The following is a 22,986-nucleotide window of genomic DNA, read 5'->3' on the forward strand; positions in this document are numbered from 1 at the left end:
ACCTGTTCGCTTCACTTGGGTGCCTCACCAGCCAGGCCCAAAGGAGATGGTTTTGTCAAATGGGTGAGGAGTTGTGGCAATAAGCCCCCATGCCCACCCACCCGTTCTCTTTACTGCCATCGACAGCTTGTTCTGGATATTTTCATAGGGTTAATATGACATTTACGCATTATTCATTCAATAAATATTTATTGTTCTGGGATATGGGGATATAGCTGTGAACAAAACCGGCCAAAATGCCTGCTCCCATGGCACTGTAGTTCTAAAGAGGAGAGGCCAGTCATAAAGCCAGCCAGCCACATGGCTTATTACAGGGAAGTGAGCACTTGATAGAAATAGGGGAGGAGCAGTACAGGGGGTGCTCTTCCAAACACTGTGGCTGGGGAGGGGTACCTGAGGAGGTGACATGAGCAAAGCCTTCGAGCTGAAGAAGCAAGCCGTGGAAATACCAGAATACTGTTCCCAGCAGAGGAGGCAGCCAGACAGGCCACTAGCTTATGAAGCCATTTTGGCAGAGCAGTCATGGTTCCTCGGGGCCCATGGGGTAGCACACAGGGACAGCTGGGGTGAGAGGTTGGGCTCTCTCACCTTTGCCTCCCCTCAGGCAGCGGACACACAGATCTTGTCCTATCCTCATTGTGCAGCTGCCTACAAGGCCAGGAACATCTCGGGAGGCCCCTGGTGGATCCCCTCAGATGCCCATGGCAGCCTCTGAGCCAGCCTGTTGGTTTGCTGACCTGGGGTCCCAAATATGTAGGCCATCAAACCGCAGGCCTCCTAGCTTATGACTTCTCAGCACTCAGGACCGCCTTGTCCCCACCGCCTTGTCTGCATTTTGACAGCAATGGGGAGAGGTGATTGCTTATTTCTGGAATGGTGAATAAAATTATCTAAAACCAATTACTGTCTGTAAGAGATTGGTGAGTATGGAGGGGATAATAGGTGAGTCTCCCCGGCCCCCAGGGGGGCTCTGGAATTGCAACAGTGTGGCTGCTGCTGAGTTCCCTCTTGCTACCCCACAACTCCCAACAGGGGGATGCCTGGCTGGCCACCTGGACCGCGGGGCCCCTCTGGCTCCGAAGGCCCAGGTCTGGGGGCCCATTGACCACCACATCCCAGAACCCACACAGCTCGGCAGTGGGGTATGGCTGCAGAATGGGCTCAACTTTAGAAGGCAGGTACCCAAGTTGAGATGTGGGTGCTGTTGCCCAGTCTTTGGGGCTGTGGGACTCCCGCAGGTTACTCCTGGAAATGGTGTTGTGGCTTCCGAACTGGGCCTGGCACTTCCAGAAACCAGCGCACTCGTGCTCGTACACCCTGTGGATGCCCCAGGGGTGAGGCATCCTCCTGGTGGGTTAGAACCCTGAGAACAGGACCTTCACCAACCTTAGGAGGGTCTCTGAGGCCTTTGCAGTTGGAACCTTGGAGGAGATAGCGTTGGTAGGCTTCCAAGGAAGGCTTTCCAAACATCTGGAGAGCCCAGAAGCCTCTGCTCCTCATTCAGACTTCCTCTAAAGAGCTCTGAGATCCTGCCTCACCTGGGGTTCCTAGCCTCAGCCCCAGAGCCTGGCCTGGGGCCTGCCCCACATCTGGAGAGAGTGCTGAGGCCATCTTCTGGCTTCTTGCACTTCTCACCCCTTAGCCTGCCCCTGAGTGTTCAGGACCTCCAGCCCCCAGGTCCCCCTCTCCAAGGCCCTGTAGAGGTGGACTACATGGCCTTGCTGGACTCCCATGGAGTTCTCCCGTGGGGCACGCATGGGGGCCCACAAGTGAGGAGGGCTGCATGTTGAGTGTGTTGGGGCTGTTGCCTGTATGCGGTGGTCCTGAGAGGCCTTCCTTTGAGATGGGGACTGTCTTGCTCTCTGGGAGTCTTTATGCTCCAGGATGGTCCCCCTCTGCCCCAAGCAGGGCTCTTCCCACTGGCTCACCTCCCCATCAGCCCCTAGGGCCAAAGACCCTAACCTGTCCCTGGGACCTGCAGGGCCTGGCTGTCTGTTTTGTGGACTCTGGAAGCTCATCCCTTCCCATCTTCGAGCCAGGCCCTTAGGATTCAATGGAGACCCCACAGGACAGCAGGAAAGCTGGCTAGTGATTTATTATTTTATTCGAGGTTTCCTACTTGGTATTCATCACTCACACTGATAGGGGAGGCTCCGGGTGATCCTGCCTCCTTCACTCCTCCCTGGACACCCCCGGGCCCCATCCCTAGCCTCCTGACCCAGGCAACTTTCTCTTTCCCTGTAGTTTGCAGGCCTGGAGTGGGTTGGGTTTTTACATTTTCCCCTACAGCTACAAATCAGGAAACTGGGTCATAAAACAACCTTGGGTAAGTGGATGGGATGGAACCAGTGGCCTCACAGCCACTGCTGGGGGACAGAAACCTTCCTTCTCCCAGTCCACTCTTTTCCTTCCTCCTTCTATCTTCTTCTTTGTCTCCTACCCTGCCCCTCTCTCAGGAAAACCTCCAGCCCTAGCTGGGCTCCACCGGTGACCTGTGGGAGCTGCGGCAGCTCTGCCCCCGGCCCCCACTCCCATTTCCCTGACCCGGGGCACTGGAGGGACTGTGGGCCCAGGGACAGCAGTTAAGGGGTGACAGTAAGTGGCCAGTGACCACTGCTGCTCATGAGTGGACCTCCCTGACTGGGTCCTCCCTGGTCCCAAATAAAAGGGGGTGGCCTGGCCTTCAGGGCCTCAGAGGCTGCAGAGACCTCTGCCCTCCCCTTCGAGCTCCTTCTTGCTGTCTTCCTCCAGTGCCTCCCTCTGGGTGGGAGTTCTTGGTGTGGGGTCCAGGGGAGGGGAGGTACACTCTCTGGGTCTGGTCACCTAGAGAGAGGAACTGCTCTGTGGGTGGCCTTGAAGGTAGGTCTCTTGCCCTCCAAACCTCACCTTTTCCTCCAGAAGGCCAGAATAGTCAAAGTGCTAAACTGAGCAAAGCTGTACCCAGTAAGCACTCCCAGCCAAGGGTGCCCCCGCCCCAGTGCCTTTGACGGGAGGGCAGAGGGCTAGGCTCATCACCCTGGCTCCCCACCCCCATTTCCTGGCTGAGGAGATGGAGGGGGAGCAGCAGTGAGCCCCGTTGCAGTGCTGAAGGAAGTCCTGGGGCCCTGAACCTGCTCTTTGCTGTGTGCGGCCCTGAGAGCCTGTCTGTCTGAGCCTGCTCTGCTCCCTCCGAGCTGGGTGCCTGGCAAGACTTATCTTCCAGGAGTTGTCCTAAGGGACTTCTGTCCTAAGCATTTCACCTGCTATCTAGGGGACACTCCAGGCTGACTTACCCCCCCTCCCCTCAAGAACTCGGGGGCTCAGCCCTTGCCCAAGTGTCCACAAGGGCAGGTGGGGTAAGCAAGGATGGGGAGGCTAGACTGGACCAGAAGGAGCCCCGTGAGGGTGCGTTTGGGGGTGCCCCTAACGTCTCCCTCCAGCTGAACCCACTGAGGCCAAACTCCCAGTCTGTCCCCTCTGCCTCCTCCCCAGGTTCAAAGGTCACCATCTCTGCTAAAGGGGCCTCTTAGGGGCCCCTCTCCTGCTGCTGCCCACCCCTGCCTGCTGCCTGCCTATCTCCCCACTCTTTATCCTGTCCTAGTGCTCTTGAAAAGTAATCATAATCATAATAATTAATAACAACAGAGCCTGTGGCAGGCCTGAGGCAGCTCTTAAAGAGGCAGAGCCCCATTTTCTCCTGGCAGAGCTGTCGGACCCTGTTGGCTCCCAGAGCCAGAGCTGGGCGGAGAGCCTGGCTTTGATGCCATGCCTTTGTTCCTACAACCCTCCCTAACCCCCCTCCCGCCGCCTGGGGTTGGAGGGTGATGTTGGGGTGAGCATTTTTGCCTGCGTTCTCCATCAGGCACTGGGCTCTTCGTATTTTAATTGAACTGTCTTTTCTTAGAGATAGATGCTTTCACCGCATCCAGCTGCTCATGTGTATTGGGAAACCCGCCTTTAATACAGCTCGGCTAAATTGAAAGACGCAGCAGCTGGACTGATTAAGGGGGGCGGGGAGAGGACACTGGTCATAGCACTCTCTCTTTTTAAGTGATGTTTTTGGTAATGCATTTTGGAGAATGTGAAGAAAAATAAAAAATAAAAGAAAAAGCTGTAGAAATGTTAATGATATCCACAGGACACTCAGCAGGAAATGGGAGCGACCTGGGACTCATAAAAGCCGAAATGTAATTTGTGCAGATATACGAGGCTGCGCCTCCAGAGCGGGCCTGGGTTTGCGCATTCTGGGCTCATAAACACGGGCCGGGAGGCGGAGCGCGACGCTGCGTCCTCTGGAGCAGGCCCTCCCTGCCAGGGGCTGCTGCTGACCCTGCCCGCCAGCCAGTGACACCCTAATAAAAGTGACTTCCACTGCCAGCCAGGTTGTACGCCTGCTCATTTCCTCTGCCCCAGGGTGGAAGGGGGCTGCCCACCCTCCCGAGCGGCCCCGGGCAGTCTGGCCTGCACCCTCCTCTGCAGAGGTCGGAGGTTGGGAGGCACGGGGCTGCCTACCTGGCTGGGAGCCACCAGGCCAGAGCCCAGCGCCGCCTCCAGCTCCTCTGGGCTGGCGTGTCGCAGCAGGCGCCTCCTGTAATGTTTGATCCAAGCCGCCAGGGATGGGACTGAAGTGGGTCAGAAGGGCGGGCACATTTCTCCTTGTTGGGGATGCCTGTGATAAAACCCGGGAGAGGCGGGCGGGAAGGCCGCCAGGCTGTGCTTGTCGTGGGGCCTGCTGGCTTTGACGAGCTTGGTGGGCAGGGGCTGGCCTTGTGGGTCCCCGGTCCCCTCTTGCAGCAACCCCGGTGTTTCTGTGCCTGAGTCCGGGTCAGCTGACTGCCGAGGTCAGGGAAGGTGGGCCCGGGCTGTGCTAACAGGGCTCCTGGGGGCTTCTGGCAGCCCTGGACTTGCCCCGCTCAGCTGGATGGAACCCCTCCCCTGTCCCTCCCTGGTCAGCCCCAATGCTGAGAAAGGAAAGAAGAGTGAGCTGGACCTCTTGGGGGAGCCCCCCACCCCACTTCTCTCCTCTTTCTCATATCTGTGTATGTCTCTCTTCTGTTTCTCTTCATTCCTTTCTTGTCCCTCCTATAGCCCCAGAATGTTGTGGGAGGCAGGCCACCCCTTCCCCTTTTGGTGTTGGGAACAGCTGGGAACTGGAAAGTCCCAGGTACCCACCTGGGGGCCTGGGCCTTGCTTTCTGCCCCTTGGCTCACCCACCAGCAGCATGATTGTGGGTAAATCCTGATCTCCCTGGGCCTCTCTGGCTGACTGCCAAACTCTTCGATGTGATTTCTCATGAGCCTGAAACGTTCCTTGTCCCCCCCCCCACCTCCTTTGAGGGCCTTCTAGGGTGACTTGGCCAGTCAGTCAGTTAGGGGAACCTCTTAGCCTGGACACTGTAGGCCAGCCTGTTTTGTGAATCCAGTTGCTCTGCCCCAAAGGGCCCTCCCCTTCGCCGGGGTCATTTCCTGATCCAAGATCCTGCTTTGGGGCTGGTTAGACCTCGCCAGGGGCCCCGAGCCCCTAAAATCATAAACAGATGGGCTCTTGGCCTGGTGTGCCCTGGTCCTGACCCCGTGGAGATGGAGACGGGAGGGGCTGCCCAGGAGGGCTAGGGCTGCTTCCCACCCAACTGTGGAGCTCTCCTCTGTGGCCAAGGGACTGCGGCTTGGTCCCCCATTAGCATGCACTCCCTCACTCTGGGCCACGTAATCTGTTTACGCACCTATGATATCAAAACAGGAGGCAGGTGCCGCTGTCCTGCGTTACTGGGAGTCAGAGAAGGGGACGTTTTATGCCTACAATGGCTCCACAGCCCCTAATCGACGTCTGCTAGAAGGAACAGACAGATTCCAGATGGCATGGCAGTGATAGAGGAGGTGTGTGTGTGTGTGTGTGTGTGTGTGTGTGTGTGTGTGCGTGCGCGCGCGCACAAGGGCACGCGCCTGTGCGCAGGCTTGCTTGTATGCCTGTGTGTGCTTGTGCGTGTGCCTGTGTGTGTGTGTGTGTGTGTGTGTGTACGTACGCGCACTCTCCACAGGCTTTGGTGAGTGGCTTCTCGGGGCAGGGACGAACCTTCCTCGGTCCTGGCTTGGCGGGGTCACGCTTGAACACCACCGCACTGGGACTCCATTGCAGGACCCAGCTGGCCCCAGGGGACAGGGGAGCAGGAATCGCTCAGCTAAATGCTTCTGCTGGCAGGGAAGCGCTGGGAGTGGTGGGTGGGGTGCAGGGGAGGAGCTGGCCTGGAGCAGGGTGGGGTGGCAGCTCCCAGGGGGGCGACCGGGCACGGGCAGTGGGTTTGGGCGCCTCCCGCGGCCACCCTTGGCCGGGCTCAGCTGGCAGCGGGGCGATGTCGGAGCGGGAATTACAGCGCACACCTCCCTGACACAGAAGTTGTCAATATGTGCACAGCTGGTGGGGAGGCTCAGCAAAGGGGAGACCGTTTAGAGCTGCGGGGAGAGGGGTGGGAGGCAAGCTCTCCGAGCGGAAGGGAAATGGCCCGTCTGAATCGCTCCCCCTCTCCCTCCTCCTCCCGGCCCCCGCCCCCTCCCCCTCCCCTCCCCCTCCCTCTCTCCCTTTCTCTTTTCACAGATAACCAGCCCGAGTCATGCAGTCTTTTCGAGAAAGGTGTGGTTTCCATGGCAAACAACAGAACTACCAGCAGACCTCACAGGAGACATCTCGCCTGGAGAATTACAGACAGCCGAGCCAGGCCGGGCTGAGCTGCGATCGGCAGCGGCTGCTGGCCAAGGACTATTATAACCCGCAGCCGTACCCCGGCTTCGAGGGCGGCGCCGGCACACCCGCCGGCCCCGCGCGGGGCAGCAAGGGCCTGCCGTCCCAGCAGTCCCTGCAGGGCAGGCCGGCCTTCTCTGGCTACAGCGTGCAGGACAGCAGCCCGTACCCTGGCCGCTACTCGGGCGAGGAGAGCCTGCAGGCCTGGGGGGCCCCCCAGCCGCCGCCCCCCCAGCCACAGCCCCTGCCAGGGGGCGTGGGCAAATATGATGACAACTTGATGAAAAAGGCCGCAGTGCCCCCTGGCAGGCAGTACCCAGAGCAGGGCGCCCAGCTGCCCTTTCGGACTCACTCCCTGCATGTCCAGCAGCAGCTGCCGCAGCCCCAGCAGCCCCTGGCGTACCCCAAACTCCAGAGGCAAAAACTGCAGAACGACATGGCCTCGCCTCTGCCCTTCCCCCAGGGTGGCCACTTCCCCCAGCACTCACAGTCTTTCCCTGCTTCCTCCACCTACTCATCCAGTGGCCAGGGGGGCCAGGGCAGCGGGCAGGGCGCCCACTCCTACAAGAGCTGCACCGCACCGTCCACTCAGCCCCACGACAGGCCACTGGCCCCCAACGCCAGCCTGGCCCCTGGGCAGCGGGTCCAGAACCTTCACGCCTACCAGTCTGGCCGCCTGAGCTACGATCAGCAGAAGCAACAGCAGCAGCAGCAGCAGCAGCAGCAGGCCCTCCAGAGCCGGCACCATGCCCAGGAAACCCTCCATTACCAAAACCTCGCCAAGTACCAACACTACGGGCAGCAGGGCCCGGGTTACTGTCAGCCGGACGCGGCCGTCAGGACTCCAGAGCAGTACTACCAGACCTTCAGCCCCAGCTCCAGCCACTCACCCGCACGCTCTGTGGGCCGCTCGCCCTCCTACAGCTCCACCCCGTCACCGCTGATGCCCAACCTGGAGAACTTTCCCTACAACCAGCAGCCGCTCAGCACTGGGGCCTTCCCCGCGGGCATCACGGACCACAGCCACTTCATGCCCCTGCTCAACCCGTCCCCGACCGACGCTGCTAGCTCGGTGGACACCCAGGCTGGCAACTGCAAGCCGCTGCAGAAGGACAAGCTCCCCGAGAACCTGCTCTCGGACCTCAGCCTGCAGAGCCTCACAGCTCTGACATCCCAGGTGGAGAACATATCCAACACCGTCCAGCAGCTGCTGCTCTCCAAGGCCGCGGCGCCACAGAAAAAGAGCGTCAAGAACCTGGTGTCCAGGACCCCGGAACAGCACAAAAGCCAGCACTGCAGCCCTGAGGGCAGCGGCTACTCGGCCGAGCCGGCCGGCACGCCACTGTCCGAACCGCTGAGCAGCACGCCGCAGTCCACCCATGCCGAGCCGCCCGAGACCGACTACCTGAGCGGCTCCGAGGACCCGCTGGAGCGCAGCTTCCTCTACTGCAACCAGGCCCGTAGCAGCCCCGCCAGGGTCAACAGTAACTCCAAGGCCAAGCCCGAGTCAGTGTCCACCTGCTCCGTGACCTCACCTGACGACATGTCCACCAAATCCGATGACTCCTTCCAGAGCCTGCACAGCACCCTGCCGCTCGACAGCTTTTCCAAGTTTGTGGCAGGTGAGCGGGACTGCCCGCGGCTGCTGCTCAGCGCCCTGGCCCAGGAGGACCTGGCCTCTGAGATCCTCGGGCTGCAGGAGGCCATTGGCGAGAAGGCTGATAAGGCCTGGGCCGAGGCGCCCAGCCTGGCCAAGGACGCCAGCAAGCCTCCCTTCTCGCTGGAGAACCACAGCGCCTGCCTGGACTCAGTGGCCAAGAATGCGTGGCCGCGGCCAGGGGAGCCAGAGGCCCTGCCTGAGTCCTTGCAGCTAGACAAGGGTGGCAGCGCCAAGGACTTCAGCCCAGGGCTGTTTGAAGACCCTTCTGTGGGCTTCGCCGCCCCTGACCCCAAGAAGACAACTGGGGCCCTCTCTTTCGGCACCAAGTCCACCCTCGGGGCAGCCACGGCAGACCCCGCCGCAGCCGCTTTTGACTGCTTCCCGGACACGACCACCGCCAGCTCGGCGGACAGCGCCAACCCCTTTGCCTGGCCCGAGGAGAACCTGGGGGACGCGTGTCCCCGGTGGGGCCTGCACCCCAGTGAGCTCACCAAGGGCCTAGAGCAGGGTGGGAAGGCCACGGATGGCGTGGGCAAGGAGAGTGCCCATGAGGCTTCGGCCTGCCCAGGCTTCCAGGAGGAGGAGCCCCCGGGGGAGAAGGCCACTGTACCTCGGGACTCGGAGCAGGAGGAGGCGGGCGGGGTGAAGGAGGAGGTGGGTGGGCTGCTGCAGTGCCCCGAGGTGGCCAAGGCTGACCGGTGGCTGGACGACAGCCGCCACTGCTGCTCTGCCACCGATTTTGGGGACCTGCCCCTACTGCCTCCCACCGGTCGGAAAGAGGACCTGGAGGCGGAGGAGGAGTACTCCTCCCTGTGTGAGCTCCTGGGCAGCCCTGAGCAGAGGCCTGGCCTGCAGGACCCGCTGTCGCCCAAGGCCCCACTGATGTGCACCAAGGAGGAAGCAGAGGAGGTGCTGGACAGCAAGACCGGCTGGGGCCCCCCGTGCCACCTCTCTGGGGACTCTGTCATCTTGCTGGGCCCGACTGTGGGTGCCGAGTCAAAGGTCCAGAGCTGGTTTGAGTCCTCCCTGTCCCACATGAAGCCGGGCGAAGAAGGCCCTGACAGTGTGCTAGCTCCGGGGGACTCAGCCACCCTGGCCCCGGATGCCTCCCTGGCCCAGAAGCCGAACAAGCCCGCTGTGCCCGAGGCACCCATTGCTAAGAAAGAGCCTGTGCCACGCGGCAAAAGCTTACGGAGCCGGCGGGTACATCGGGGTCTGCCCGAGGCCGAGGACTCCCCATGCAGGGCTCCAGTGCTGCCCAAAGACCTCTTGCTCCCTGAATCCTGCACAGGGCCCCCGCAGGGGCAGATGGAGGGAGCAGGAGCCCCAGGACGGGGGGCCTCAGAAGGGCTCCCCAGGATGTGCACGCGCTCCTTCACCGCCCTGAGCGAGCCCCGCACACCCGGGCCCCCAGGCCTGACCACCACACCCGCCCCCCCGGACAAACTGGGAGGCAAGCAGCGAGCCGCCTTCAAGTCTGGCAAGCGGGTGGGCAAGCCGTCACCCAAGGCGGCGTCCAGCCCCAGTAACCCGGCCGCCCTGCCGGTGGCCTCGGATAGCAGCCCCATGGGCTCCAAGACCAAGGAGACAGACTCTCCCGGCACCCCGGGCAAGGACCAGCGCTCTATGATCCTGCGGTCCCGCACCAAAACCCAGGAGGTGTTCCACTCCAAGAGGCGGCGGCCCTCAGAGAGCCGGCTCCCCAACTGCCGAGCCACCAAGAAGCTCCTGGCCAACAACCACCTGCCGGCCACGTTCAAGGTCTCGGGCAGCCCCCAGAAGGAGGGCAGGGCCGGCCAGCGGGCAAGGGTCCCCAAGCCAGGCGCGGGCAGCAAGCTCTCCGATCGGCCCCTCCATGCGCTCAAAAGGAAGTCGTCCTTCCTGGCGCCTGTCCCCACCAAGAAGCGGAACCTGGTCTTACGGAGCGGCAGTGGGGGGGACGTGAAGGAGGAGGGGGCCGAGGACCCCTCCAGCCTCTTCAAGAGGATGTCTTCTCCCAAGAAGACTAAGCCCCCCAAGGGTAACAGTGAGCCCGCCGTGAAGCCCCCACCCCCAGAGGCCCCCGACGCCTGCCTGAAGCTGGCCTCAAGGGCGGCCTTCCAGGGGGCGATGAAGACCAAGGTGCTTCCGCCCCGGAAGGGCCGCGGCCTGAAGCTGGAGGCCATCGTGCAGAAGATCACCTCGCCCAGCCTGAAGAAGTTTGCGTGCAAAGCGCCGGGGGCCCCTCCCGGTAACCCTGTGAGCCCAGCTCTCCCTGAGAAGGACCGTGGGCTCAAGAGTGCCGGGGGCAGCCCAGTTGGGGCAGGAGAAGGTCTCTTAAATGTGGGCGCTGGGCAGAAGCTCCCAGCAGCCCCTGGGGCCGACCCGTTATGCAGAAATCCAACCAACAGATCCTTAAAAGGCAAACTCCTAAACAGTAAGAAACTGTCCTCGACTGACTGTTTCAAAACTGAGGCCTTCACGTCCCCGGAGGCCCTGTTGCCCGGGGGGACTGCCCTGGCGCCTAAGAAGAGAAGCCGGAAAGGCAGGGCTGGAGCCCTTGGACTCCCCAAAGGTCCCCTGGAGAAGCGGCCCCATCTAGGCCCGGCTCTGCTCCTGACCCCCCGAGACAGGGCCAATGGCGCTCAGGGGGGTGGGGAGGACAGCTCTGGTGGAGGAGGCAAGAAGCCAAAGACGGAGGAGCTGGGCCTGGCCTCCCAGTCCCCTGAGGGCCGGCCCTGTCAGCCCCAGACAAGGGCACAGAAGCAGCCAGGCCATGCCAACTACAGCAGCTATTCCAAGCGAAAGCGACTCACCCGGGGCCGGGCTAAGAACACCACCTCCTCACCCTGTAAGGGCCGTGCCAAGCGGCGGCGGCAGCAGCAGGTGCTGCCCCTGGATCCCGCAGAGCCTGAAATCCGCCTCAAGTACATTTCCTCCTGCAAGCGGCTTCGAGCGGACAGCCGCACCCCAGCCTTCTCACCCTTTGTGCGGGTGGAGAAGCGAGACGCATTCACCACCATATGCACTGTTGTCAATTCCCCAGGGGAGGAGCCCAAGCCCCACAGGAAGCCTTCCTCCTCCGCCTCCTCTTCCTCATCCTCATGCTCGTTCTCCTTGGATGCGACCGGGGCCTCCTTGGCCACGCTCCCTGGAGGCTCCGTCCTGCAGCCACGGCCCTCCCTGCCCCTCTCTTCCACCATGCATCTGGGGCCCGTGGTCTCCAAGGCCTTGAGTACCTCTTGCCTTGTTTGCTGCCTCTGCCAAAACCCGGCCAACTTCAAGGACCTCGGGGACCTCTGTGGGCCCTACTACCCCGAACACTGCCTCCCCAAAAAGAAGCCAAAACTCAAGGAGAAGGTGCGGCCAGAGGGCACCTGCGAGGAGGCCTCGCCGCCCCTCGAGAGAACACTCAAAGACCTCGAGTGTGTGGCCGCCACCGGCGCCACTGCCGCTGGCAAACCCCCGAGGCCCGAGGGCCCGGCCGACCCCGCCAAGCAGGGCTCGCTGCGCACCAGCGCCCGGGGCCTGTCGCGGCGGCTGCAGAGCTGCTACTGCTGTGACGCTCGGGGGGACGGTGGCGAGGAGGCAGCCCCGGCCGACAAGAGCCGCAAGCACGAATGCAGCAAGGAGCCACCGGCTGAGCCCGGCGGGGACACCCAGGAGCACTGGGTGCACGAGGCCTGCGCCGTGTGGACGGGCGGGGTCTACCTGGTAGCTGGGAAGCTCTTTGGGCTGCAGGAGGCCATGAAGGTGGCCGTGGACATGGTAAGAGTCCAGCCCAGCTGGGGTGGGGAGCTCGGGGTCCACGTGACGGGCAGGCGGGCAGGCAGGTGGACCATTGGGAAGCCCCCTCATCTTTCCAGAGCCATGGTCTGGGCCAGACACACCTACGATCACACATTCCTGTCTGGGGAGTTTTGGGGTGGAGTTGAGGCTGAGGCAGGACACCTGAGGCCTGCCCACCCCTGGGCCCAACTTCCCTCTTCAGCCCCTTGGCCTGCCCGGCCTGGCACCCAGCACACACACACACCCTGCACCTTCCTGCTCCAGTGCCCCCCACCCACCGCCCACCTGACTCTGCCCTGTGCCACCAGCTGACATGCCAAGGCCCCAAAGAACAGGCGGCCTCCCAAAATCGAACGTCAGGAGGGCCTTAAATGGTAGGACACCCCATTTCTTTTTTTTTTTTAAGATTTTATTTATTCATTCATGAGGGACACAGAGAGAGAGAGAGAGAAAGAGAGAGAGAGAGAGAGAGAGGCAGAGACACAGGCAGAAGGAGAAGCAGGCTCCATACTGGGAGCCTGACCTGGGACTTGATCCTGGATCTCCAGGAACTCACCCTGGGCTGAAGGCGGCGCTAAACCGCTGAGCCACCCAGGCTGCCCGGGCACCCCATTTCCAGTGCTCACCTGTCTGCTTGGCCACTGAGGTGGAGCTTGGGCTTAGAGAGAGAGCCTCACAGCACGTGGTCAGATTGCGGCCCCTTGGGCAGGGTGGTCTGGGGACCTCTCACCAACAGTCACAGAATGCTCAGGAAGGCCCTCCAGTCATGGAGGTCCGTGAGCAAGACCTCAGGCAGCCTCTGGCTCAGATCCCCGCACTGCCCATCACCCACCGTGCGCCTCTGGGCGCGGGCTCACCACTCTGAACCTGCACATCCTCATCTCTGGTGGGCACGGTGCCTCCCGGTGCATAGGGGCTGTCGGGGCTCAGTGAGGTCCTGCCCTTGGGAAGCTGGCCTGCCTGAGCGCTCAGCAACGGTCCCCTGCTAGAACCCGTAACAGTGGCCAAGCTGCGGCACGCTAGCCATTCCAGGTGCCGGGGCACCACCTTGCTCCTTACACTCCCTTAGGGGTGCAGATGGCCGGAGGGCGCAGGCAGCTGGGACCGGATGGGGGCTCAGCATCCTCTCCCTGGGCCTGTGCTCTTGCCCCCCCCCCACACACACACTGACGGCCACTCCTGTGATGTAACGGCCACTCCTGTGATGTGACGTTCCCTGGCTCTGCAGCGCCTCTTCTGCCATCTCATCTCTGGGGGCCCCTGCCCCCACCCACTCCGCCCATCCCACTTCATGCATCCCCCTCCCCTTGGGACCAGCTCCTGTACCTGAGGGCCTCGGCCTCCCCTGGTTTCCTGCACCGACCTTCCACTGACTTCTCCCTGCCCAGATGTCCTGCCCAGCGGCCCCTAGCCTGACAGAAGAAACCCCAGTTCCAACAGGACACTTGCTACTTTCATGCTTCTCCTCCCCCCACCCCTGTTTCTCTCTCTCTCTGTCTCTCTGTCTCTCTCCCTCTCTGTCACTGGCTCTTGGCTCCTTCCCAGCCATCCTGAAATAGGCTCAAGTCTCCTCCATCATTAAAAAGTGATACCCTCAGATCACCAGTTCCCTCCTCCGACAGGTGCCCCACCAGGCCCCACATCCAGGACCTTCCCTGCCTCCAGGGCTCTGGGCCAGGCTGAGTTGCTTTTCTATGCTTCTCTGAGCCGGGGCTCCATCCAGTCTTTTCCAAGTCACCTGTACCCATCGTGATGGGCTAATAAGCTGCTCACCTGCCCCAGCCTGTTCTGGGTGCTCTGGTCTCACCTCAGCGACCTGCACTCACATTCTGCTGGACTGATGAGAGAGCCAAGGGTCAGAGTGGCACCGTGCTTTCCAGGTGTCACACAGCCGTTGCTTGCTGGAGCTGGAACTCCGCCCAGGTGGCCCACCTCTGCCTGCTGCGTCCTATGTCAGAAGTGGCCTAGTGGCCTCCCGCCCCTGGGGGCATCCCCCGGGAAGGTCGGTGGGGGGGGGCGGGTAGAGGGAAGACACACCCCAGCAGGCCTCCCAGCTCACCCCCTGCATCTTCCTACCTCGCCCGAGGCAGCTCAAATGGAATCTAACAGGCTGCCCTCCAGAGATGGTCCTGGGCTAGGGCTGGGGCCAGGGTGTGAGCCTCAGAGGGGCACATTAAAGCAGCGTCTCCCCACCCAGAGTAGCAGACCATGGCCCCAGAACACCCTGGAGAGGTGGGCTGGCTCTGGGATTCCTGAGGGTCACGACTCTGTGCCCTCCTCTCCTGCAGCCTCGGCCTCCTCATGGCTGCTCCCTGCCTTGACAGCTCAGTGGCTGCACGCTCCCTTGGAGACACACAGACCTGGGTTCAAATCTCAGCTCTGCTGAGGGTGTGTTCTGTGACTCCAGCAAGTCACTGCACTCTGGGGGCCTTGGATGGCCACACCCCATCAGAAAGGCCACAGGGCCACTCCCCAGTGCACAGGAGGGGCCCAGTCCTGGCATGCTTGTTAGTACCTTGGCCTCACTTTTGCTCTCTGCGGGGACAGCCCTCTTTCTTCTCTATCCACTCCTGAGAACCCCGACAAACTTCCTGCCCCTCACCCAGAACTACTGTGCACCCCATCTCCTCTCCGGGTGAGGCCTGCCCATGGATGCCAGCGATGCAGGCATATACCTCTCACTGGGTGTTATTAGGAAGTGGGTAGCAACACCCCTCCACCAGCCTGGGATCTACGGCAGGTCCACAAGCCCTGAGGGGGAGCAGGGGCTCAGAGCCCGGGTGCTGGGGTTGGAAGGGTGCAAGACCTCTGCCTCTGTACCTCGATTTCTTCGTGTCTGGAATGCCGCTCATGGGTTGTGGGAGGGCCTCAGTGCAAGTGAGGTGGCATAAAGCTGCTCCTCTGGCTGTTCCCCAACAAACCACCTGAGGGCTTGGCCCTGGTCTGGGCCCCCACTTCTGCTTTATTGCCCCTTTGTGGGCCAGAAATTGAGGGAATAGTTGCCCCAGGAGGTCTCAGCCTTGACCAGAAGGAAGCAGCCCATCTAAAGGCATTGTATGAAAATCTGATGTTCCAGAATATACCAACCCCCCCAACTCCCTGCACCTCCCCACTCCCCCAGCGATGGAGCCCACCCCCTCCTGGAGCAGTACGAGGTGGTGGTTGCCAGCTCAAAGCCCAGCTCAGCCACTTACGTGAGCTGTGTGCCCTCAGGCAGGTTGCTCAGCCTCTCTGAGCTCTCATTGGTAACCTGGGTGGAATTATGATAGTATCAACATCATCTGGTTATGAGGAGGCTGCTTCCAGGCACGCGGGGCACATCCTGAACTACCTGTCCCAATGGCTTAGCTCCAGGGCCTGGGCCTGCCACTGCCCTGCTCCCCGCTGTATCTACTCCCCAGCCCATAGAGCGAGGCTGCAGTTCTGGAGTCTGTGTGATTTGGGGCCCTGCCTGTCCCTCTCCAGGCCACAGATTTTGTCTCACTCTTCAGGGGCCCACCTTGGCCTTGCCCAGCTGTCCCGGCTGCGTCCCTCTTCAGACAGCTGGGCTGGGCCTGGGGCACGTCAGCTCGGCCTCTCGGGAGACTGTGTCCTCTCCTCCATGGACCTGGGGAGGGGGTGGCCTCTCGGCAGGTGGGACAGCTCCATTCTGGGCTCAGTGCTCGTGTGGTGCCAGAAAGGGTAGAAGATGATGATGATTGCGTCCACGCTCGCCTGGAGTGGAAGCCTCAGTTTCACTGTCTAGAGTGCGGTTCCTGACTCCTACCACCTCGAGGGCTGCGGGGCGGAGCCGGTGGGAGGGACACGCCGGTGCCCTGCACACAGAAACCCCCTCAGCGCCCGCTGTAGCCACAGCCAGCTTCGCCTCATCTGCTGGGCACGTGGCGTCTGCCTCTTGCTCTTCGCGACGTCCTGCCGGGGGAGGCGGGTCCCCCTGCACAGGTGGGATGGAGAGTTTGACTGACCGGCTGAGGTCACGCGATGCAGAATGGCAGAGCTGGGATTTGAACCCATGAGGTTAGACGTTTATTGGCGAGGTTTGACATTCCCCGCACCAAGAGGGTCCCCTCATCCAAGGTGCTAGCCTGGGGCTGCCACAGAATCAGCCCCGGGGCACTTGTGCCTGGTATGGATCCCCAGGGACCCTCTCAGGGAAAGGAGGTGGGGGTCCATGAGGGGCCTGACAGTCTCCTCAGCCACAGACTCACCCCATCTTCCCTCTCTCCTCCCCAGACCTGTTCCAGCTGCCAAGAAGCCGGGGCCACCATCGGGTGCTGCCACAAAGGATGCACCCACACCTACCATTACCCGTGTGCCAGCGATGCGGGTAAGAGCCGGCCCCCGGGGCCAGGAAGGCCCTAGAGGGGACCCTGGGCACTGCCCCCTGAACTCTCTCCATCTGACCCCCTCGGCTTCCCTCCTCTCCTGCCCCAATTCTTTGGGACCTCTCTCGACTGCGACCTATACTGCAGGAGATTCATCAGTCTCAAGCCACCCGCTCTAGGAACACCCAAAGGCACCCAGTGCAGGCTGGAGGGTAGCCCAAGAGCCAGGAGCTTAGGAGTGCTTAGGAGTGCCAGGGGCTGGGGAGGCTCTCAGGCCTCAGAGAGGAAGGGGTACTGGGGCTGGGCCTTTGAAGACTGAATAGTTCACTGGGTAAAAATAGACTTCAACAAAAACCAAATGAGGTAGGAGGAGAGGAGGTTCAGTCCGGTTGGCTACAGGCAATATTAGTTGCAGGGGTTGACCCGGCCATGGGGTCTGGAGGCCGGACCAGGCCTCCCCACACCCTCTCCCCCTCGTCCTCTCCTCCCACTCACTCTCACCTGTAGCACAGCCTTCACCGAGCACCTGCTATCACCAGGCGCACGGAATAGCAGATTGCACGGGCCAGAGAGATCCGGGAGCCCCAAGCCTCATCGGCCACACAGGAAAACCCAAGCTCACACACAGTCCTTACTTCATTCAAAAAACAGACTACATCTGCGGAATCGTGGTCCTGACGAGGGCCTGTCTTGGGTGGCGTGCGAGGCCGCTCTGGCCGGGATTCAAGGCCCAGGCCATCCTTACCGTGGGTTTGGGCGGGTTCATGATGCCTGTGCACTCGGCTCCCCAGCTCGTTCATCTCTTCTTGCTGGGGCTCTTGGGAGCAGGGAGCAGTACAGCCAACACCGCCCAGGCTGTGCAGCCCCAGTCTTGTTGGGGCCAGCCCCCGCCCCAACTCTGGCCGCCTCCCCCTGCCCCCCTGCCCCTGCCTCATGGATGGCAGAGCAGAGACCGCTTCCAGCAGGCCCTCCCACAGCCTGGGGACCCCTCCTCCGCACCTGAGTGCCTGCTGGCTGTGCCCCGGGCCAAAGGAACCCCTCCCTGTGCCACCCCACCTGCCCGCTTGGTCCGGGGCCAGCAGTGGCCCCAACTAAGCCATCCACAGGAGCACATCAAGACCAAGCGGTGACAGTTCTTTGGCCGGGGTGAGCTGCTAGCTCCGAGCGGTGAGGGGCTGGCTAGAGCAGGATGTGGGGCTCCTCACTGGCTGCCCTGCCGCTCTGAGCAGCATGGACCAGATGGACCAGATCTTAACTGGACTCGGCCACCTCCCCAGACACGTGCCCTTACCCCAGTGACAGCTCCCGCGAGTCGCATCCCTCCCTCTGCCATGATTAATGTAGCCCCCAGTCCGTGCCAGGCCCCTGCACGATCCCTGTTGCCTCTTTACAGACAGGCCGCATTACCCGTGGCCGCACTGAGCAGCACAGACAGACCAGGCCGTGCCCTCTCTCTCAGCCCAATACTGTCCAGCCCCTTGGGGTCTCACGTGTGATTGGGAAGGACAGGAAACTCATGATTCTTGCCCACAGTTCTGGAGACCAGACCGGGTGGAGTGTGCATGTGCCATGGGAGAGAGACATCCTGTCTGAGCTGGGAGGGAATCTAGGAGGGCTTCTTGGAGGAGGAGGTGACATTGGTGCCAGGCCCGGCCAGGTCAGAGGAGGTACACAGCAGCTGGTTAGTGGTGGAACGTACATACCAGGCTGTTTGAAATGACATCTTCGAAGGATCCCCCCATATAATAGGGATGTCCATAGAGCCCCAGGGGTTGGTTCAGGAAGGGGGCCTGGAAGCTGGCCACGTGAGACACTGACTCGATCACAGCTGATGGCATACAGCAGCCACCCCGGTGGGGAAGAGGCTCGCTGCTGTGGAGACTTCAGGGGCACTGAATGCTCTGGCCTGAGGCTGGGGGAGACAGAGGGAGGTGTGGGGCCAGACGCCCGACCTCTGCATGCTGGGGGACGGCTATGAGGCAGGACCGGGCTGTGCTGAGGCTATATGAGCTCCTGGGCTCCGGCCCCGCTGGCCAGCCTAAGGGCCCGTCCCTGGTGACACGGCGGTCCCTGGCACACTGGGCTGTGCGCTCTGCCCCTCCAGCTCCCTGTGGGCACTCATGCCCCGTGGGCTAGGCTGCACACCACACAACTCAGCGCCCTGCCCAGATGCCCTGGAGACTCCACTCTGCCCCAGAGGAGCTCCCGAGCCACTTTGCAGAGGCCAGGGATTCAGGGCGGGGGCACCAGCCAGACAAGCTGGGAGAAAGTGAGCCAGGCAGCCGGAAGGCGAGGTGACCGGGTGCTCCAGGGTGGCAGGGAGGGCTGGCCAGGGCGCCCATGGCCGAGCAGGAGGGGCGGGAGAGCAGAGGATCTGAGGGCCTGGGCAAGCCATCCAGCGTCTGGCAGGCGGGAGCCCCAGGCCTTCATCAGACCCGTGCACCTACCCAAGCCCCAGATCTGCCAAGCAGAGGTCTGTGGGGCTCTCCAGGTGTCAGGCTCTTAGACCTCAGGGCACCGGGGCTGCCCCCCTCTACCCTCCCCTGCCCACCCCCCCACCCCCCGCAAACCCAGTCCATTCAACCCCATTGAGGAGCACCTCTCTGGGGCTCAGTGACTCAGAACCGTGGGCAGAAGCCCACATGCCACGCAGCCTGTCTCAGCCTTTCCACACTCGGGGCCTGGGGCCACTTGGGCAGCAGGGCCCCAGGCTCCCCAGGTGCAGACACCAGGACAGGCACCAGGAATGGATGACCTGGCCCTTCCCTCCGGCTCCCCTCAGCATGTCCAGGGTGGGTGTTGGGGGTTGCCCAGCAGGCCGGCTTTGGAAGCGGTGACCTCCTGCCCTCCCCTTGCGGACACCCCAGCCCTTGAGGTAGGGCCTGCAGTGGGGTGGGGGGCAGGGACACCACGTGTGCAGCAGGCCGGGTTTTATAGCTCAGTGCTCTGCGGCGGCTGTGAGTTCACAACCGCTTTGGGTTTGCCCGAGCACAGGGAAGAGGAAAAACTCATGATCTACCTCCAGCCGCTCGCCCTAAAGTGCAGAAACTCACAGGCAGTTTCCAGTCTGAGGCTCCCCAGCTTCTGGCAGGGGTTGGTTGGAAAAAAGGGGAGACAGCCGCAGGCCTGGAGCCTTCCCAGCCCTGCCCTCGGCCCGTGAATCTGCCCTTGCCTCCCCGCCCTGCTCACCAGCCACCAGGCTGTCCTGATGCCCGGCACAGAGCCACAGCCTGAGCAGGAGGAATGTGCTGGAAGGGGAGGACCTGCTTGGCCAGCTCAGGCCTCTGGCTATTTATGGGTTTGGGGTTTGTTCAGAACAATGGCCAGCCAGCAGGGCATGGGAAGGAGGGGGGTGAGCCCAGAAGGCAACTGGCAGACGGGGCCTCCTGGGGCAGAAGCCAGGGCCTCCCGAGATGGCAGCAAGCAGTGGAGTGGGGACTTGCTGGGATAACAGCACACCCCTGGGCCAAAGTGGGCGGCAGGAACTGGCCATGCTCAGCCATCCTCTGTTCCCCTGGGCTGACCAGGGCCAGCTGGGATTCACTCAGACCCAAGTCCCCAGTCTTCCCCCTGCCCTAGACTCAGGTCTGCCTCCCCTTCTCGCCCCCTCCCTGCCAGGGACAAACCCACGACCTGAGTGCACACCCTGAGTCACACACGTACAGGTGGCTTATATACGTTGCCCTCCTCAGTCCCCATGCTAGAGACACAGGTGGCATCGGGCTCATTTTACAGATGTGGAGACCAAGCTCAAAGAAGTAGCTGACACTTGAATCCAGACCGGTGACTGCTCCGCCCCGTCCATCAACCCACTGGGTATCAAGGCCTTCTAGGCGCTGGGCATGCATCCGGGGCAAAAGGCAGAGCTGGCACAAAGGCACGAAGCTTGCCTTCCTGTGGGCCAGAGACCTCTAGGAGGAAGTGACAAGTGCAGCCAAGCGAGGATGGTGGGGCAGGGGCGGGAGAGAGATGGGTGTGGGGGGGTCTTCTGTAGCCAGGGAGTCAGGGCTGTCCTCCCAAGTGACCTTCCAGTGAGAGGAGAGCAAGCACCCACCGGCCGGTGGGGCAGGAGGCAGGTGGAGGCCAGTTTAGCCGTGATGGGAGTTTAGACCTTGGAGAAGTTCAAGCCAGTCTGCTTTACTTTTTGCAAAGAAGCTCTATAGCCCAGGGTCTCATGGGCACTGGGTCCCCTCCCCGCCTGGCCCCCTGACCAGACACCAGCAGCAGCCCTAACCACCCAAACTTCTTTTCGGTGGCAGGTTGCATATTCATGGAAGAGAACTTTTCTTTGAAGTGTCCCAAACATAAGGTAGGTGACCTCAAGCCTTCCCTGGAGGGGGTCCTGGCTGGAGGGGAGCCCCTCCCCTCTCCCCACCCTGCCCTGCGGACCCGCAGCAGGACCCAGCCCCTACCTGTCCACCCCAAAACCTTATTATTCGCGGTTTATCTGCAGCCTTTGGGGCAGGTTGGCACACGCTGATCATAAAGACCGCCTTATAACGAAACAGGTCCTGAAGGAGGGAGCCACCCCGGGTGAGGGACAGGAGGGGCAGGCAGGGGCACGGGACGATGGGCACGGAGGCGACGGAGGCAGGGTGGGGTAGAGAAACATTGGGCTTGACCAGAGGCCTGGGGCCTCCCAGGGAGACTCGCGCCGGGGCCGGAGCCACGCCGGGGGCGGGGCTGGGAGGAATTAGCCCCGAGCACGTGTCCGCCGCCCGGGATAACCCGCGCTCGGGCGTCTCTCCTCCCGCAGAGGCTGCCGTTGTAATCGACCCCAACGGCCGGAGAAGCCGCCGAAGCCCGCCTGCCCGCCCGCCCGCCGCCGCCGAGGAGAGGAGCCGCCTGCGCAGCCCCCGGGCCTTTGAGCTGCTCCCAGCGCGGGTCCAGAGCCGATCCTTGATCCGGATTCCGGATCTTGGATCTGGCCGCCTAGGGCTGAAACTTGCGGTCCCGGGTTGGTTAGAAAACACGTTCCGGAGCCGCCTGCTCCCGGAACAGGACGACACAGGGCGTTCCCGCCCACACCCCGGGCCAGGCTTGGAGAGGGGGAGCCCGCGGAGCGGCCAGACTCCTTGGGGCACCCAGGCTCCGGCGGGGATTGGAGACGCCTTTAGCCTGGGGACACGCTTCTCCCCTGGCGGTTCCAAGACGACGTGGCACACATTCCACGTGGGTGCTGCCGCCGCCGCAGCCGGCGTGGCCTGCAGCTGAGCGCCTGGGGGTGGGGGTGGGGGTCCGAAGGGCCCCGGAAGTGGCGGAGGGCGGCTCCAGGCTCCGAGGCGAGGGGTGGGGGTGGGGAAGGAGCCCCAGCCTTTCTGGAGAGGACTAGGCCGGCCGCGTAGGGTAGGAGGCCGGGGGCTTGGGAAGGAGCCTTTCCAATCGCGTGCCAGCGCCCTTTCCCACCCGCCCAGCCTCGGCCACCACTTCGCGCGGTTTGGGCAGAGCCGGGGAAGTCCCGGACCCATGCTCAGGGGGTGCGGGCTCCCCGGGGGTGGGCGGGGCTGGGGCACCCCCTTGGCTTGTGTCGTCCCCTTTCCAGTCCTCCGCGCCACCCCTGGAGCGCCCCCGGGAACACGAAGGAAAGGAGTGGCGAGCAGAGCGCGCCTCCGGTGGACGCGTGGCCATCCCTCTGCAGGACCACCCGCCTCCGGGGACCGCAGCGCCCACTCGGCACGGGAGCAGAGACAGCGCTAGATTCGTGTACAAACCTGTGTACCCCTCTATATATATGTTACATAGAATGTATATATGTTGGGAACATGCTCGCTTCTCCCGTGTGTCGCCGCCGCCACGCGTCGTGCGTCCCTCAGCACGGGGCCCTTGCCGGGAAGGGGGCCGCGGCGATGCCCGCCTTCCCCATGCAGCCACCGCGGGCCCAAGCCAGCCCCCGCCAGTCCGTCCGCCTGTCCGTCCGTGTCCTCAGCTCTGTCCACGCTTCGATAGGCCTGACGCAGCCCCCAGACCGGGGCCGCCCTAGCAACTTCCTGTACATATGACTGTAAAATGGTAAACGTGTGTATTATATCTGGCCTCGTTATATAGTGTATATATATGTATACATATACATATATATAATATATATGAAGACTGTAAATGTTAAGACGACTAGTGTTCTTATTAGTATATTGCTTCACACTGAAGATTGTGTGTATCGAGCTGTTTCTAAAAGATGTTTATTTTCCTTAAGAGTAAAAAACAGTCATTGCATTCAGAAAAAAAAAAAGTCAATAAAGATACAACGATTGTTTTGGAAGTTTGCAGCCCGTGGATTCTAACCAGATTCCGCTGGGAGAAGGGGCCAGGCCTTAGGTGGAGGGGTGGGGGCTGGGGGGCTGGAGAGGAAGGTTCATCAGGGCACACGTGGGCAGTCATGGATTCTGGTTGTCACTGCAGGTACAGAAGACAAGCCCCTGCTGTGTGGACACCGATCCACCACACTCCCTGTGGCCTCAGGGTCTCAGGTTGTGATGGGGGCGGGGAAGACTTCCCCAAGAACCCAGGACGGGTGGGATGGAG

At 62.1% G+C, this 22,986-nt stretch overlaps 1 protein-coding gene across 7 annotated transcripts in view; it reads left to right on the forward strand.

Annotated features, from left to right (window-relative positions):
- The window catches only part of RAI1 (retinoic acid induced 1), a 120,957-nt gene extending 98,234 nt beyond the window's left edge, over positions 1-22,723 (forward strand). For 5 of the 7 annotated variants that reach the window (XM_077892353.1, XM_077892354.1, XM_077892355.1 and 2 more), the window contains exons 3-6: positions 6,571-12,121; positions 16,376-16,469; positions 20,727-20,776; positions 21,224-22,723. In XM_077892353.1, coding sequence (XP_077748479.1) covers positions 6,587-12,121; positions 16,376-16,469; positions 20,727-20,776; positions 21,224-21,238 — 5,694 coding nt within the window. In that variant the 5' untranslated portion in view covers positions 6,571-6,586 and the 3' untranslated portion in view covers positions 21,239-22,723. The other 2 variants (XR_013376472.1, XM_077892356.1) reach the window with 2 other exon arrangements.
- Positions 22,724-22,986: the final 263 nt, after the last annotated feature.

Source organism: Canis aureus, chromosome 3 (assembly GCF_053574225.1).
Source record: "Canis aureus isolate CA01 chromosome 3, VMU_Caureus_v.1.0, whole genome shotgun sequence".
Lineage (NCBI taxonomy): Eukaryota > Metazoa > Chordata > Mammalia > Carnivora > Canidae > Canis > Canis aureus.